This window comes from Neomonachus schauinslandi, chromosome 7, assembly GCF_002201575.2.
Source record: "Neomonachus schauinslandi chromosome 7, ASM220157v2, whole genome shotgun sequence".
NCBI classification, from domain to species: Eukaryota; Metazoa; Chordata; class Mammalia; order Carnivora; family Phocidae; genus Neomonachus; species Neomonachus schauinslandi.
In genome coordinates, this window is record NC_058409.1 from 125,704,000 (window position 1) to 125,720,002 (window position 16,003).

Here is a 16,003-nt window from a genome sequence, read left to right on the forward strand (position 1 = left end):
TGGGGGTTAGATGATGTGGGGGGAGGGGCAGCTGCTGGTCCTGGGGATGGTTGATATTCGCAGTGGGAACAGGAACAGATGCATCTCCTTTTGATCTGCGGGGTGGAACATGCGGAAACTGGAAGACTTGTTATTCATGCCCTTATCCTCTTTTAAAATTAAAACAAATAAAAAGACATTGGGGTAGTCGAAATAAGGAATTAACAACAACAACAAAAACCCCAGCTCCCGTCCTAGCGGTGTGGCCGAGCTGTTCTCCCTTTCCGTTCGGACACTGTTCTAACCGAATCCAGGCCACTGGGATACCCTAGTTTTGGAAATGTGGACCGCGGAGAGTGCTGGCAGCCGTCTGTGCGCTCTTCTGTGCCGTCGTGGCACAAAACGTCCACACTCGGACCGAGTAGCAAGAGGTGCCGCACAAAGCATTTGTCCGTTTTTAACTGCCACATTTGTTGAAAATTCGCATCATTTTCAAATGAGTTGGTTCTCAGGAATCTTGCGGAGTTCAGGAAAAGTTGGTCAGTTTGTAACTAGGAGAACCAGTTTCGTGTGATTATTAAAGAACCATACTTTTCTACCTTTTTTTTCCCTACACATTGACCCAAGATCCTTAATTGGGGTCAGTAAGGACTTTTATCCCATGTTTCACTGCTCTGGAAGTAAGATTGGCACTACTGGCTGGTCAGGCAGCTGGGCAGGGAGTGTCAGGGTTGAAGGAGACGGGGCCTGAAGGAGTACAGGGTGAAGAGGAAGTTCAGGCCCCTCTCCGAAACCAGGGGGCAGCTATCACTAGACGCGAGCTGAATTGGCTCTAGGGTCCTAGGATGACGCCAGCCCCGTCCGCGGCTGTTGCGCTCCTGCAGTTCTTACTGGACAGGCTTCATGGGTTCTGGTCTCTCTGGATTAATACCACATGCATGATAGTCTTGAATGGAATACACTCTTTCCCCAGTACTTTACCATATGATTAGAGCATTTGGTGATGCCATACGTAGTAACAGCCCAAGCCTAGATCGATATTGTATCTTTAAGCCATATGTTTCTCTGGTCCCTGCTCAAGTGGTTTTAAAACCTCTCACTACTTAGTCGTTACTAATTGAATTAGTCAAGGAAATCTTTTGAACATGTACCACGTGCAAGGTCTGTATTGGATTCTGGGGATATATGGTGAGCAAAAAAACAGGTAAAGATGTGCCCTCAAAGAGTGGAGATTGGTGGGGAGATAGACTTAAATAATTACATAAACAAATGTGAAATTGCAGCTATGACAAGGGCTAGGAGGGAGAGAGATACATGGGGCTGTGAGAACCCGGGAACAGAATGGCCCTTGTCCTGAGACCTGAAGGATACTTAGAATTCACAGGGCAAAGAAGGAGAGGAGCATTCTGTAGAAGGAGCATCCTGTGGAAACACCTCAGGATGGGAAGGAGCCTGGCAGGTATGGGAGGCTGAAAGGAGGCCAGTGTGGCCAACATGCAGACTGAGGAAGAGAATGTTAGGAAACCAGAGTGGACAAGTAGGTAAGGGCCAGGCTGCACAGGGCCTCATAGGCCACATCAAGGCACCGTCTTCATCCCGCCAATAATGCAAACAAACTGTGTGCTGAAAGGATCACTGCTGCTTTAGGGTGGAGAAGGGTAGCTTGAATGAGGTGATGCTGGTGGAGATAAGAGAGGAACATGGATTGTAGAAACATTGAACAGTGATACTGATGCGGTTTGGTGGTAGATTGGATATTGAGGCTGACGGAGAAGGAGGTGTAAAGGGAGACAAGGGAGACTGTTAGCTTGGCCTCTAGACTACATGCTCTTGAAGGGAAGCACAGAATTGTCCGGGCAGTACCTAGCAGTGTTCACTGTGGTTGGAGCCGTGCCTGGAGTGTCGTGAATCAGAAGATTCCCATTGAACCCTCGAGGGTTTGTTGGGGTGACAAATCCGAGACTTCTGCCTCAGTGGACCCAGTGGAGTAAGTCACAAAAGGTAACTCAGCTGGTGTTGAAGAAGCCCCAGAGTTCTTCCCCGTGCAGCCAGCCATTACCCCTGTAGAGCAGGTATTTCTTGGTTTTTGTTTTTTCCCTTCAGCCTCCTTTTGTCGTCTACAACACCCTTTTAGGTTTTCCCTGGGAACTTTCTATGATTCTTGGTTTGACTTGGTTTCAGGTGAGTCTAGCAGATACATTGACTGGCCATTTTGTCCTGTTTTTCCTCCGTTCCATGTAAGAGGCAGTATGGCATCCTCTAAGGCAGACCAAGCCAGCTACCAGCTTTGACTTCCACCTCCACAAGTACTAGCTGGGTGTCTTCATCTGCAAAACGGAGATAGCAGTGGGTATAAAAACCCCACTTCAGAGGCGTGCTATAAGGATTAAATGAGTTAATAAGTATCAAACCCTTTAAACAATGCCTGACACAACTCAAGAAATACTTATCACTGGGTGCCTGGGTGGCTCAGTCAGCTAAGCTTTTGATTTCGTCTCAGGTCATGATCTCAGGGTTGAGATTGAGCCCTGCGCATGGAGCTTGCCTAAGATTCTCTCTCTCTCCTGCTCCCTCTGTCCCTCCCCCACCAAAAAAATATATCATTATTCACCTCTCAATCTCAATAAGGGCTGGTCCTTGTAAGTACCCTCTTTGACATTTACAGAGTGGACATTTGTGATTTCTGCAGTCCACAAGTGACCCCTGAGTCGTGATTTAGTAATCTGTAGTGTTGATAGGGAAGAGATTGTATTTACTTATCCAATTGTAAAGATCAAGTTGGATAGCCTTTAATCACTCATCCAATAAATTTTCCCATGAAGACAACAGCTTATACACACTCAGAATGCAGCATGATCAGGAGTAGGATGTACATGTGGGAATTTCATCCTGTCCTGTAACCCACTTTAAGATCCATGTTCAGACTCAGCACATCCAGACGTGGGTGCTTCTGTACCCTTGTTGGTAACTGCTTCCCCTCTCCTCCATTTGACTGTGTTCATTCTCCCAGAATCAACAAGCAACGGATGTTGTAACTCTTTTCTCTTTCTCCGACACATTGAGATGTTATCTCCAAGTTTGTCAGTTCTTTGTGGGGTTCAAAAAGCTATTGTGGGGGCGCCTGGGTGGCTCAGTCGGTTAAGCATCTGCCTTCAGCTCAGGTCATGATCCCAGGGTCCTGGGACCGAGCCCCATGTCAGGCTCCCTGCTCAGTGGGGAGCCTGTTTCTCCTTCTCCCTCTGCCAACTCCCCCTGCTTGTGCTCTCTTTCTCTCTCTCTCAAATAAATAAATAAAATCTTAAAAAGAAAAAAAAAAAAGCATCTGCCTTTGGCTCAGGTCATGATCCCGGGGTCCTGGATCAAGCCCCATGTCCAGGCTTCCTGCTCAGCGGGGAGTCTGCTTCTCCCTTTCCCTCTACCCTACCCCCCCCCCCCCCCCCCCTGGCTTAAGCCCCCCCTCCCCCTCAACTAAAATCTTAAAAAAAAAAAAAAAAAGCTGTTGTAAAATACAGAAGTGAAGGAACAGTAGGACATAGCTAATGAGACTCCATTCTGTCTTTCCTGATTCCTCCCCACCACGCAAATAGCTAGCTTCCCAAATTAAAAGAAAAAATTAAGTTTTTTGAGGGAAGGGTTTTTAAGTTTATTTTTTTCTTTTTTAGTATCTTTACACCCAGTTTGGGGTTAGAACCCATGACCCTGAGATCAAAAGTCATGCTCTTCTGACTGAGCCAGCCAAGCGCCCTCGGGGTTTTTTCGTTTTCCGGTTTGTTAATGATTCTCTTTGTCTACACTGATTTATTAGAGTCCTTTAGGCTATTTCTCTTCTTCGGACTGTTGTCTGTTTTGTTTTGGGAATGAGTATTTGATGGTAGTGATTATGGTACTTACTTTTTTCTGAGTTTTTTGTAAGAATTGGATAGTGTATAATTTATAATTATTTTGAAGTATTAACCAGAGAAGGGTTAGATATTAGTGATGTTTGCCTGTAGTGTGGCTCCTTAAATTCTACTGCTTAAGTGCTTACATAGGTTTTTATTCTCAATTTGTTACCAACTTTCAGTGATTTATTTTCAATAGGATCAGCTGTCGAGAAAGGTTTACTTTTTGTACAGCATGCCCGAGCAGTCCCTTCCTCCGATGTGGTGTTCTCTTAAGGAAGCCATTAGTTTACTCTCTTGGTCTTATAATGGGTTCAAAGTACTTTGTGTTGCAGAAGGTAAGACACAAAATGACCATATCTAAGTCATTGTGGGCTTCTAGAATACAAATCCTACTAATAGAAAAAGGCCGTTTCTTTTTCCTTTGCTTCAGATATTCCTGTATACTCTGTCTTACGGAATTAGGGCCAACTTGGGTGTCGCTAACTGCAGGAGTTCTGATACACAGAAAAGAATTGAGAGTAGATTCAATTTCGTTTAATGTGGGAAATGGGACTGAGAGAGAAGTAGAAATTTTTCTTACTTGTGTGACAATCTTGAATAATTGTAACTCTTACGTAGTATATCTGAATTCTTTGTTTACTCAGAGGAAAGGACGAGAGAGTTAAAGAAATCAAGAAGCACAGATACTGTTCCGACCAACAGTGATAACTCCCATTTACTGAACATGTGTGCCAGGCATTTGCATACATTTTTCTTCAAGCCTCATATTAGGTAGTATTGTTTCCATTTACATAGGAGCAAGTAAAAGCTCAGTCAGGTGAAATGACATGCCCAAGGTCATGTCTGTAGAGCAGAGCTGGATTTGAACTGTTGCCCCAAATCTGTATTTTTTCTGATATTAGTGCATGCACTGAGAGAAGTTTGGAGAAACAAGGGGGAAAACAAAATTTATTAGTATTATGCTGTATTAAAAATAGAGCTTTCTGCTGTAAAAAAGGTAGATTTCATCCTGATATGCGCATAGATTTCCACCGAGAATGTGGTTGCCAAATACATTTGCACCCTCAGATTTTCTATTTTAGTGGAGAAAACAAGTATATTAAATGTCCATTTGAGAGCAGTAGAGCGACTTTCAGGAAATAAAATGTCTGTGGTTGGGGTACCTGGGTGGCTCAGTTGTTAAGCGTCTGCCTTTGGCTCAGGTCATGATCTCAGGGTCCTGGGATCAAGTCCCACATCGGGCTCCCTGCTCCACGGGAAGCCTGCTTCTCCCTCGCCTACTCCCCCTGCTTGTGTTCCCTCTCTCGCTGTGTCTCTCTCTGTCAAATAAAATCTTTTTAAAAAAATAAAATGTCTGTGGTGTGTCTTTTTAGCACTTTGGTGCCAAATGTGGTTGAAAGAAATTGTGTTTTGGAACCTTTAGGGATGTTGGCTCTTGGAATTTGCCCTTCTGGCTGGGTGAGATTAAACTGAGAATAACAACTTCAGTTTTTGACTCAAAGCCCTCATAAACAGTGAAGGGTTGATGTGAAGCATTTTGGTATTTGTAAGCATTCTGGCCTATGAGAGCTTCATTGTAGGATCACCCTCCACACCCCCCATTCTTTCAAGGTCAACAGCTTTCTGGCAGGGCCCATTTTCTGCCTTTCCGAGGTGCCTTAGGTCTGTCACACTTTTGAGAAGATGAGCACCTTAAATGTGAACTTGGTAAGAAACTAGAGAATTTACTTTTTGAGAACTAGTGGAATGAAAACCAGGCTGCTTTTCAGCCTCTCAGCAGATTCTCAGGAGTGTTAGCTGACTTTATCTTTCACATGCTTTTGTCCTGGATGTGGCAAATCCTTGTATAGTGAAGTACAGTTCTCCTAAGGGAATTTTCCTAATTTGTCCTAATCAGTTTAGTAATAGGAGACTGGTTTCCTACTACAAAAGGGAAAATGGTTGTGATATCCACTGCCTGTAGTAGGAAACCAGAGACCATGTTTGTTAGAACTAATACTTAGCAGCGAAGAATGTGAGTTCTGGAGCTCGTCAGGGCTTGGGCTGTACCCTGGGTTAGTGACTTATTTCCTATAAAAGGAAAGTTCCCGAACCACTTTAAACCTGTTTCTTCATCTTTAAAATGGAGGTAATACCAGTGCTAGAGTAGTCGTGCGGATTAATGAGATACTAACGAAGACCACTTACTTGGCACATAATAGCAGCTTGGTAAATGTCAGTTGGCTATTATATGATTATAGTGAAAGCGTGCCGTTGAAGTGAAAGCTGAGCCTGACAGATTGTGGAGGGCTTTGATCGCCGTGCACAAACTTGGACACATCTGTGTTGACTGCTCAGGAATCCTTTTGTCTTTGTGATTTTTTTTTTTTTTTTTTAAGATTTTATTATTTGACAGAGACACAGTGAGAGAGGGAACACAAGCAGGGGGAGCTGGAGAGGGAGAAGCAGGCTTCCCGCGGAGCAGGGAGCCCCATGCGGGGCTCGATCCCAGGACCCTGGGATCATGACCTGAGCCACCCAGGCGCCCCAAGTCTTCGTGATATTCGACAGCGTTCAAAGTAGATGAGGTTGCTGTACTACCTGCGTTGTGGATGAATAAAGTCTTGTTATAATTCTTTAGTGGCATTTGAGGCAGGAGCTCACATGCATTTGATGATTTGTCTTGGATGCTGGCTTTTCAGCAGCAGTGAAATCTTACTGTGTTATTCTGATCTCTACTTTAGCAGTCTGAGCGCTGAGGGCAGTCTGAGGGGTAGCAGCAGTTTTAGGAGGAAGTTGAGCCCCGCGAGGAATCTCGGTGGTGTTTCTGTCATCCCTCTCCAATGTTGAAATTCCCACACGCTTCATAAAATACGTGGCTTCTCAGTGACTTAGCTAGCTGCTTTGTGTGTTTTCCCTTTCTCTCTCAGATCTGTTATTGGTCAGCAACTTGTTGCCACCATCCAAATGTATTTAACATTATTCTAGGGAAGAAGAGGAGTCAGTATGTTTAAAATGAAAAACGTGTACTAAGCTTTTGGGGCATTTGACAAAGACGGTGAGTGGGAAAAGGTCTCCAGCCTTTTCCCTTTTTCTTTCAGGAAATATTCCAGTAGATTGATATTCATCCCTCTGAGAATTCAGTTGCTTGTTGTGATAGTGTTCTGGAATGGAGACAGTGGGTCTGGAGGGGGAGGCTTTCTTTTCGTTTCTAGTGAGGGAAAGCCATCAAGGACCCTGCCTCCTTTCCGGACACACATGCTCAGGCTCACATCACTGTCATGATTTTGACCTTGCACAGGTCTCTTGCACGTTATCTCGCAAGGCAGGTAGTATGGCTCTTAATTCCATTCTTTTAGATGGGGACACTGAGGCCAGGACACTTGCCCAAGATCCCTCTGATATCTTTGTAGGTAGAACCCTACAAAGGGTTCCTGATTTAGTCCTGTGCTTTTTCCTGAAAGACCTGTTTCAGAGATAGTAAATGCTATGTGCTTAATTCACTGCCCTGTTTAAAATCCTACATGGGCTCCCCACTACCCACGGACTAAAGCCCAAACTCCTTAAAATGGCCTGAATTCCACCACTCACCCTGCCATCTTTCTCACCTCTTAACAGAATTACTTGCTTCTGTGTCTTTGCACCTCCTCTCTCTGCTTGACCGTCCCTTGAACTCCTGCACATTCCTTAGGAGCTACTTGCCTAGAAGCATTGAGGGCAGTTGGAAAAGCACGAGAAGCACTTGTTTGAACAGTCTCTCCTCTCCCCACTGCTCCCTCTTTTGGGGAGTGAGGCCCCCTCTTGTGCTCCTGGAGCCCCACATCAATACCTTTATTCATTGCATCCGTCATGTTGTATTATGGTTGTCCAAGAGTGTTGTGTTGTCTCTTCTCCCCCTGGACTACAGACTCCTGTTTACCTAACACTTGGTAGGATTCATTTAAATTACCTTTGTGTCTTATAAATCTCTTCTTTCTTCCTATGAATAAACCTCAGTTACCTTTAGAAGCCTAGCATCCTCTGCTTACAATTTGTGTGTGTGTGTGTGTGTGTATAAATGTATATGTGTATACAAATACGTATATGACTTAGTTTAGAAGTGACAAGGCTAATCAGCTGAATGATGGCAAACTCATACGAGGCTTTGTGGTTTGGAGGCTTCATACATCCTCACTCCGTCTAAAACCCACACACTGAGGCAGTAGATGCTAGTTCTGGCATTTGACTCTTCGCTGCCAGTCTTATGTGTGAGGTGGCAGCTATGACATGGGTCCTAATCCTATAGCCCTGGATATATTGTACATTGACATGTTGCAATATGTGATTCTAGTCATTTATGGTTTCTATATTGTTAATGCAATTGACCTAAGTCAGTAATTCCCTTGGTGACAGTCAGAAACCATTGTAACTAATGTAGGTGAACAAGAGGATTTATTTTAAGGATGCAGGTGTGATTCACGGAACTGTGGGCCAAAGATGTGGCTGGGCCTCAGTAAAGCCTGGGAAACCATGAGAGTCCTGGCCATGGTTGTTTGTCTGGAAGAGGGGGCTTTTGTCTCCACATAACCTTTTCATGGTTCTTGTTCTCTGCAGAACAGCTTTTTCTGCTTTACCATACTTGTGATGACCAAATTTACAAAGTTGTAGTTTAAGTAGCCAACTTGGTTAACTTCTTTTAGACCTTCAGCCAAATTAATTTGGGACATAAAACGATTAGCTCTTCAAGGACCACTGTCCATTTCCCAGGCATTTGATGGTGAAGCGGTGGTTCACTCCAGGAACTTGGGGGAGCAGAGAACAGTTACCTGGGGAAAGGGAGTTTTGGGTAGGACAGAATCCTAAAAGGTGTCTCCTGATTGTTTTGTTTATAGAATGTAAAGAAAGAATTCCACTAACCACTTCAAGAATTGATGTAGATAGTTTTAAGTAGTATAAATTGTCATTAGAAGATGCTACTTCTGCAGACATAATAGTAGGGCTAGTCCTCTCCAAGCTGGCTGCAGTGTTTGAACTGAATTCCAAGCACTAGTCAAGATGATCACTAGTTTTCTAACCGCTGATTGAATTTAATGAATAGTTTTGCTGTCTCCTTGGAGAAAGATGGCAGACTTGTCAAAAATAATTGTGCTTTAATTTAGTTCCGTGCCAATGGCAGACAGTGGAAGCTCAATGAGGATTTCTAAATTACCAAAACACTCATAGCATTTCTGTATGCAAGATGCACAACCTAGAGCAATGCATCAGAATCATCTGGGGAGGGCGCCTGGGTGGCTCAGATGGTTGGGCGTCTGCCTTCGGCTCAGGTCATGATCTCGGGGTCCTGGGCTCGAGTCCCGCATCAGGCTCCCTGCTCCTTGGGAGCCTGCTTCTCCCTCTGCCTTTCTCTCTCGCTCTGTCTCTCATGAATAAAAAAAAAAAAAAAAAAAGTCTTTAAAAAAAAAAGAATCATCTGGGGAGCTTTTTGCAAACCCAAGGGCCCAGCTGGATCCCCAGCACTCTGATTCCTTACTCTTGTGGTGAGGCGTGAGTACCTGCAGAGGTGACAAGATCCCCAGATGATGTGACACTCTCCAAGTCGAAGAAGCACTGCCTCTTCGGAAGGACTGGATTTTTGGCATCTTTTGGGATGTAAACTGTAACCATCTCTAAAATACACCATGGTCAAAATGGGTTCTCTGAGGGGCGCCTGCGTGGCTCAGTCAGTTAAGTGCCTGACTTTGACTTCTGTCATGATCTCAGGGTCCTGGGATTGAGCCCCTTGCATTGGGTTCCTCCGTACTCAGTGGGGAGTCTTCTTGTCCCTCTGCCCCTCCCCCTCCTTGTGCTCACTCTCTTTATCTGAAATAAAAATCTTTTTTAAAAAATGGGTTTTCTGAAACAGCTATGATTTTCTTCTTCAGCTTCAAGATTTCAGTATTCAGTATTTTAGTCTGAATTCACAACTTCAGGAAACTCCTACCACCTAGAGCCTCATGCCAAAGAACAAAACAAAACAAATTCTGATTTTATTTGTTAACAAAGCTGGTTGTGTCGTGTAGAATTTTCCACAGTGAAGATTTGACTGGCTGCATCCCCATGGTGTCATTTAACATGTTTCTCTGTCCCAGTGTTTCTTATAAATTGGTAGATTGATATAGAAACCCAGGCCAATTGAGGATAGTTATTTTGGCAAGACTGCTTAATAGATGGTATGATAGATTGCCTTAGGAGGCCCAACAGGCCTCTCTTTGTTATGTTAACACCCATTTATGACCTTTCCCAGGTTCCACTAATTCATTAAGGATTGCTAATTATCTTTGAATACCCAAAAAAACAGGGAACCCAACATGAAGGCATTTGAAGATCTTTTCATTGAGAAACAGTGATAAAGAACCTGACCTTGATTCCTTATTAGAAGTGATTGTGTCCCATTGCACTGCCTTGGGGTTTTAGGTAATTTGGAATGTTTTCCCATCTGTCTTTTTTTTTTTTTTTTTTTAAGGATTTTATTTATTTATTTGAGAGAGGATGAGAGGAGAGAGAGAGCACATGAGAGGGGGGAGGGTCAGAGGGAGAAGCAGACTCCCCGCTGAGCAGGGAGCCCGATGCGGGACTCGATCCCGGGACTCCAGGATCATGACCTGAGCCGAAGGCAGTCGCTTAACCAACTGAGCCACCCAGGCGCCCTCCCATCTGTCTTTATTGCGTCTTGGTATGCTACAGAGTAGATGGATCAGTATTGACTTGACAAATTCCTATTTTCCTGTTCTTCAAGCCCTTGACATATGTCCATTTTCTTTCAAGAACACATAATCATCTTTTGTTTTTGATCCTTGGTTCTCACTGGAGGAAGAGGGGAGTCATGCTGTGGAATGTCTCCCATTCCCTTTCTGACTCTGTTGGAGCTGCCTTACTTTCTGTGTGACATTTGTTCTTTTAGGTAGGGGGTGCCCATTCCTGCCCCTCTACTGGGGGCAACTAATAGTTGTCAATCCTAGATAGTTTAGTACATTGAACTAATTTGCTGGAATTTTCTGTCTTCCTTTAGTTAAAAATACATTTTTAAAAAGTAGCTTGTCAAATAAACAAAAAACTCCTGACGGTATATGATGTTTTAGTGTGTATTCTGAAAGCATGACTTTATGTTATTCATTTTGAGCCTTTAAACAAAGAAAAATATTACCATTTGTTCTTTTCTTTTAGGAAATTCACACAAATGAGAAGGAAGTAACAGAGAAGGAAGTAACTCTTCACTTGTTGCCAGGTAACGGTCGTGTTAGCTTCGGACCTCATGTGCAACTCAAAGCCAGTGATAAATTATGTCATTCCTAGTACTGCTATATATAAACTCCTTTGTTTTCACCCAGAGAGCATATAATGGGGATGAGTTTGACAAAAATATCAAGGTCTTTAGTTCAGTCACTACATACCTAGGTCTGAATATTACAGCATCTGCCAAGAATTTTTCTTGTTTTCCCCTCCACCCAAGCTGATGAAAATAAGCCTGGGAAATTCACCTCCTTCACAAGCAAATGAGGCCTTTTTCGTGTCGCTATACGTGGATACATCCAGTATTCTGGTCTCCACTCAGGAAAATCCTGGTACCCCACAGAGCCTTACGTTCCACACGCTCTTCCTGCTGCCGAGGTCTAGCTGCCCTGGACTAGCACAGCCATCTCGGCCTCCCCAGGCAAGCATTGGTGGCTGGCCTCACCTGTGGTCTCGCGTATGCATCTGAGCAAAAGGACCAGACAGGTTGGGGTTTACTAACCCTGGGGCTGCCACGGCTTTGCTCTGAGGTCATCACTGAGAGTCTGAATTGGTTGGATAGTTTTGAGATGGAAGAGAGACTCTATATCTGAAGTTAAGCTTTAATCATTCCTGAATTCAGAGACAAACTACGTGGTGGTTGTATCCCCTTCTACAGGTGGGGCTGTCCTGGGGGCTGTGCATTCGGTTCTTCTTCCATTTTCTTTTTTCTAATCCCAATAGCTTTTTTTCGTAAGAGTTTTTGGGTATATTTCCCCAAAGCAATGGAGGCCTCATTCTGGTACTAATGTTTATTGAGAGGATATGAATGTGCACAAGTTTCTGACTGATCCACCTTATTTGGTAAATACTGGGATCCTAAAACTTAAAAATATTTCTAAGTTTCAGAGGTGTTTTTTTGTTTGTTTTGTTTTTTTACTAATAATGGCCGAAACCTTAATCCACATACCACATTGTCCTTCCTTTCCTTGGGTCATAGATCCTGGAACTTTGATTTTTAGTTTAGTGTTACACACATTCTCTCATCCTCTGGATTACCTGAGGTCTCTTCTTGATGTGCCGCCTCCATTTCCCAGACTAGACCTTGATTTTTTCCAGCTCCCGCCTCCTGTGGTTTGAGACCCTCTCTGCACACGCAAGCTGATAGCAATGCGCAGCATGCCGGGCTCGCAGAGCCGCACGGGATGTCATATTAGCTGCTGCGTGCTGGTGTCTAGTTGCCAGCGCACGGCCACCACCTGAACCCGGCTTGCCTGGTCTTGGGGAAACACCGTTAGAAGTGTTTCACGCTAAGAGTTGAAAGCTCAGGAAGCCTTGTTCACGTATCTTCCACCTTGAACTAGTTGAGGCATTTTTTCGGAACTATTTTAAACCCTAACAAGGCCCCGATTCATTGTTTTCTTCGAGCTTGGTGGTCCCTCTAGAGGCTGACCTAGTGACTGAGCCATCTTCCTGTATTTCCTTAGTAATTAACCCCTTGGGAGATGGAAAAATATACCATAATATGCATCCCTTGATAGTTTCAGTGTCTGAAACTCTATTTTCATGTTGAAAGTTAGACCAAGTGAATTTTGAGCCAAAAAGTACATTCAGAGACACTGAAGAAAATATCCAGAGGGAGATTCTAAGGGGAGATGGTTGTCTGTTGAAAGAGAATATTCCTTTTCTTTTTTGTTACAAAATATTTGCACTTGGTTTTTTATATCTTCCATATCCTTCTCCTTTTTCTGCTCTCATCCAGACGTGTAGCCCTCATAAACTTCTCTGTTTCTAGGGAGCAGTGAATGCTTACCTATCCCCAAATCCTAATCTTCTTGACTGTAAAGTCCTTTCTATCTCCAGGAAATACAGCTGCTCGAGCAGGCTGGGCGCCTGCAGATGGAGCAGGAAAGGTGACACACTGAGAGGAAACACCCTCAACTAAGAAAGAGAGGAAACCATTTTTTTCCCACAAACCTCTGACCTCCCTTTTCCTCCCATCCTTGTCCGTGGAGCCAGAATGCATGTGGTCATGCTGCACCTCTGTGTCTGAGAAAGCTGCCTGCCAGCCCTGTGGCTGGGGAGGCACCCTGCTTTCTCTCAGCAGGTCCAGAGTGAGAGATGATGGCCCACTCTCCCCACAAAGCGGGCCTGAGCTCTGTGTTCTAGAGCCTTGCTAATTCTATGTAGGGCATCACTTCTGGGGAACGCCTGCTAGGGCCCAAGTAATAGGAACACTGAGGTCTGCGCTTGCAAGTGTAGCTGAGATCATTTCCACGTATTGGACACTTTCCTCATTCACAGCGAGAAGATGGGGAAGTGCCCCGTGTGAAGGTGTATCTGAGCCATTTTGGTTTCACTTACCAGCGGTCCCCACTCTGCTTCATCTTCATGCCTCAGGTTTGCAGCCCCTGCTGTGCTGAAAGTGTAGGTTCTGAAGGGCTGCAGTGTGTCGTGCGTTTGTCTTTCCCATGATGAGAGCTGGGGAAGCTTTTACTGTCGCATATTGTATGTTCCCTGAAGACTCTCAGGAGGACTTGCTTTGGTTTCGATCAGGTGAACAGCTGCTTTGTGAAGCCAGCACAGTGCTGAAGTATGTCCAGGAAGATTCCTGTCAGCGTGGGATCTATGGGAAACTTGTCTGCACAGACTTTAAGATTGCTTTCTTGGGCGATGACGAATCGGCACTGGATAATGATGTATGTATGAGCTGCATTTGGCAGAGTTTGAGGGGAGCAGTGCAATTGTGGCCCTGTTGTCTTTTTTCCCAGCTCCTCAGTGACTCTACCCCCCTCCCCCTACCTGCCAACACATTAAACACAAAGGACAGAAGTCTTCACCACTAGATTGCTCTCTGTCCTCTGGGATCTCTTTTCAGTGGTGGGACCGTTCTAAAATTTCCCACCAGTGCCTCAGGTTACGCTGGCTTGCATCTGACTTCATAGGTTGACACTGTCAACTTGTTCTTAATTTCTCCTGTATTTTAGCATCGTACGTATCACTCACTGGAATCACATTTCCCCAAATATACTAGTTCCCCATGTTTTCTGTATACTGAGCTGTCCCTCAAATTCAGGAACTGAGCTCGGTAATGAAACTGATGCTGAGTGCAGCACTTGAATTTGGGTTTACTGTGCCCCAGTCGCAGTGTCCTCGTAAGACTCGTCCCTACTTAGGGAGAATGGGCAAGTGGAGTGAGGGAGAGGACAGCCCACGCCATCGGGGGGCGCGCTGTATGTTGATGCAAACTCAGCAGTCCCGGCCCGCCCCTGCTGCCTTGGAGTGTGGTCTTCTGCACTGCTGTCTGCTCGAGTGGCTTGGCTCCTCGTGCCGTCCGAATACAGACAGCACTCACAGTGTTTTCTTCCTAAACCTGCCTTCATGTAGCTGTCACTCACCAGTTTGCAATTGTGTAGAGAAATCCTAACCTCTCCAAGTGATTGTGGCATGGCCAGTTTGCCTGGGAGCAGCCCAGGAATGGCATGTCATGCTTGGGTTTGGAAAAAAAGTGCTTACCAGCTTTCCTCGCACACTTCATCATCCCTTTCCTAGAGGATGTGGCCTGCTCCATTTCCCTGTTTGTTTTTTAGAGTGTACACTCAATTTTCCCCACCGTTTTATTGAGATATAATTAAAATATAACATCCTATTTACGGAGTATAACGTAATGATTTGATACATGTCTATTGCATAATGATTATTAGAATAAGTTTAGTTAACATCTCTTACCTCATATAGTTACAAATTTGTTTTCCCTATGATGAGAAGATCTTTCTTAGCAACTTTCAAATATATAATACAGTTGTATTAACTATAATCACCAGGCTCTATGTTACATCCCATGATTTGTTTATCATAACTGGAGGTTTGCCCCTTTTGGCCACCTTCACCCATTTCTTCCACCCCCCCCTCTGTTTTTCCTAATGTACAATTGGAAAATGGTGATTTACTCTGCCTATAAATGTTTAATAGGGCACAGAAAGGAGTCACAGTTGTTTCCTTTTGAATCTTTTAGGAAACCCAATTTAAGAATGAGGTTATAGGAGAAAATGACATCACACTCCACTGTGTTGATCAGATTTATGGAGGTAAGTATCTTTTCCCCTGGGGTGTTGCCAGCCTTTGGAAGTATGGTTGATAATGATAATATTTCTATGGCTTATTCGGGGCCACTTAGCTGGAGGAGCTTGCACTTGAATTTGGAACCTGTTCTAATACTCTACAGTGCCATTATATGCTAGATCATACTTGTGACTGTCTGTGTGAGGTGTGTAGGCTTTACTCTAAAGACTAATCTGATAAAGGTTTGTTGCACTGTACTCTGAGTCTTTTCTGCTAAGGGTCAAGCCTCTCTGTGCTTCAGTTCTATATTTTGGCAGTAAGGGCTTTTTCAGAAATCATTCAGTAGCCATTTATGATGATCCCAACACGGGTAGGTGCCGCGCGGTCCAAATTCCGGGGCAGGGAGGGAAGTGTCAGGAGGTGCCCCTGACCATAAAGCCAGGACTCAGCTGTCTTGACAGCATATCCCTAGTGACCCCCTTCCATCTTTTGTAATCTTAGCTTCTGGAGTCAATCCATTTTGAGCTTGTCCAGAGGAATGAAGAACGCTGCCCATTGTCAGAGAGCCGGGGCCCCTGATGACAGTTACTTCGAAAACAGCACCTTTCCTCTCACTTTTGAGAGGTGTGAATAGTCTACCTGTTTCCTCATCATTAACTTTTTGCCTTATAACATGATTTCCCTTCTTGATTTCATCATCGATGTGTAGTGTTTGATGAGAAAAAGAAACCTCTCTTTGGACAACTGAAGAAATACCCTGAGAAACTCATCATCCACTGCAAAGACCTGCGAGTGTTCCACTTTGGTCTGAGGTACACAAAAGAAGAGGAAGTCAAAAGGGTAACTAGTTGCATGTATTTGTAGGTTTTCTT

At 44.3% G+C, this 16,003-nt stretch overlaps 1 protein-coding gene across 3 annotated transcripts in view; it reads left to right on the forward strand.

Moving 5' to 3' along the window:
- The window catches only part of MTMR12 (myotubularin related protein 12), a 68,342-nt gene that overhangs the window by 16,028 nt on the left and 36,311 nt on the right, over positions 1-16,003 (forward strand). For all 3 annotated transcript variants that reach the window (XM_044916978.1, XM_044916979.1, XM_044916980.1), the window contains exons 2-5: positions 11,025-11,085; positions 13,626-13,768; positions 15,085-15,157; positions 15,841-15,971. In XM_044916978.1, the coding sequence (XP_044772913.1) occupies positions 11,025-11,085; positions 13,626-13,768; positions 15,085-15,157; positions 15,841-15,971 (408 nt within the window). The remainder of the gene's footprint in view (positions 1-11,024; positions 11,086-13,625; positions 13,769-15,084; positions 15,158-15,840; positions 15,972-16,003) is intronic.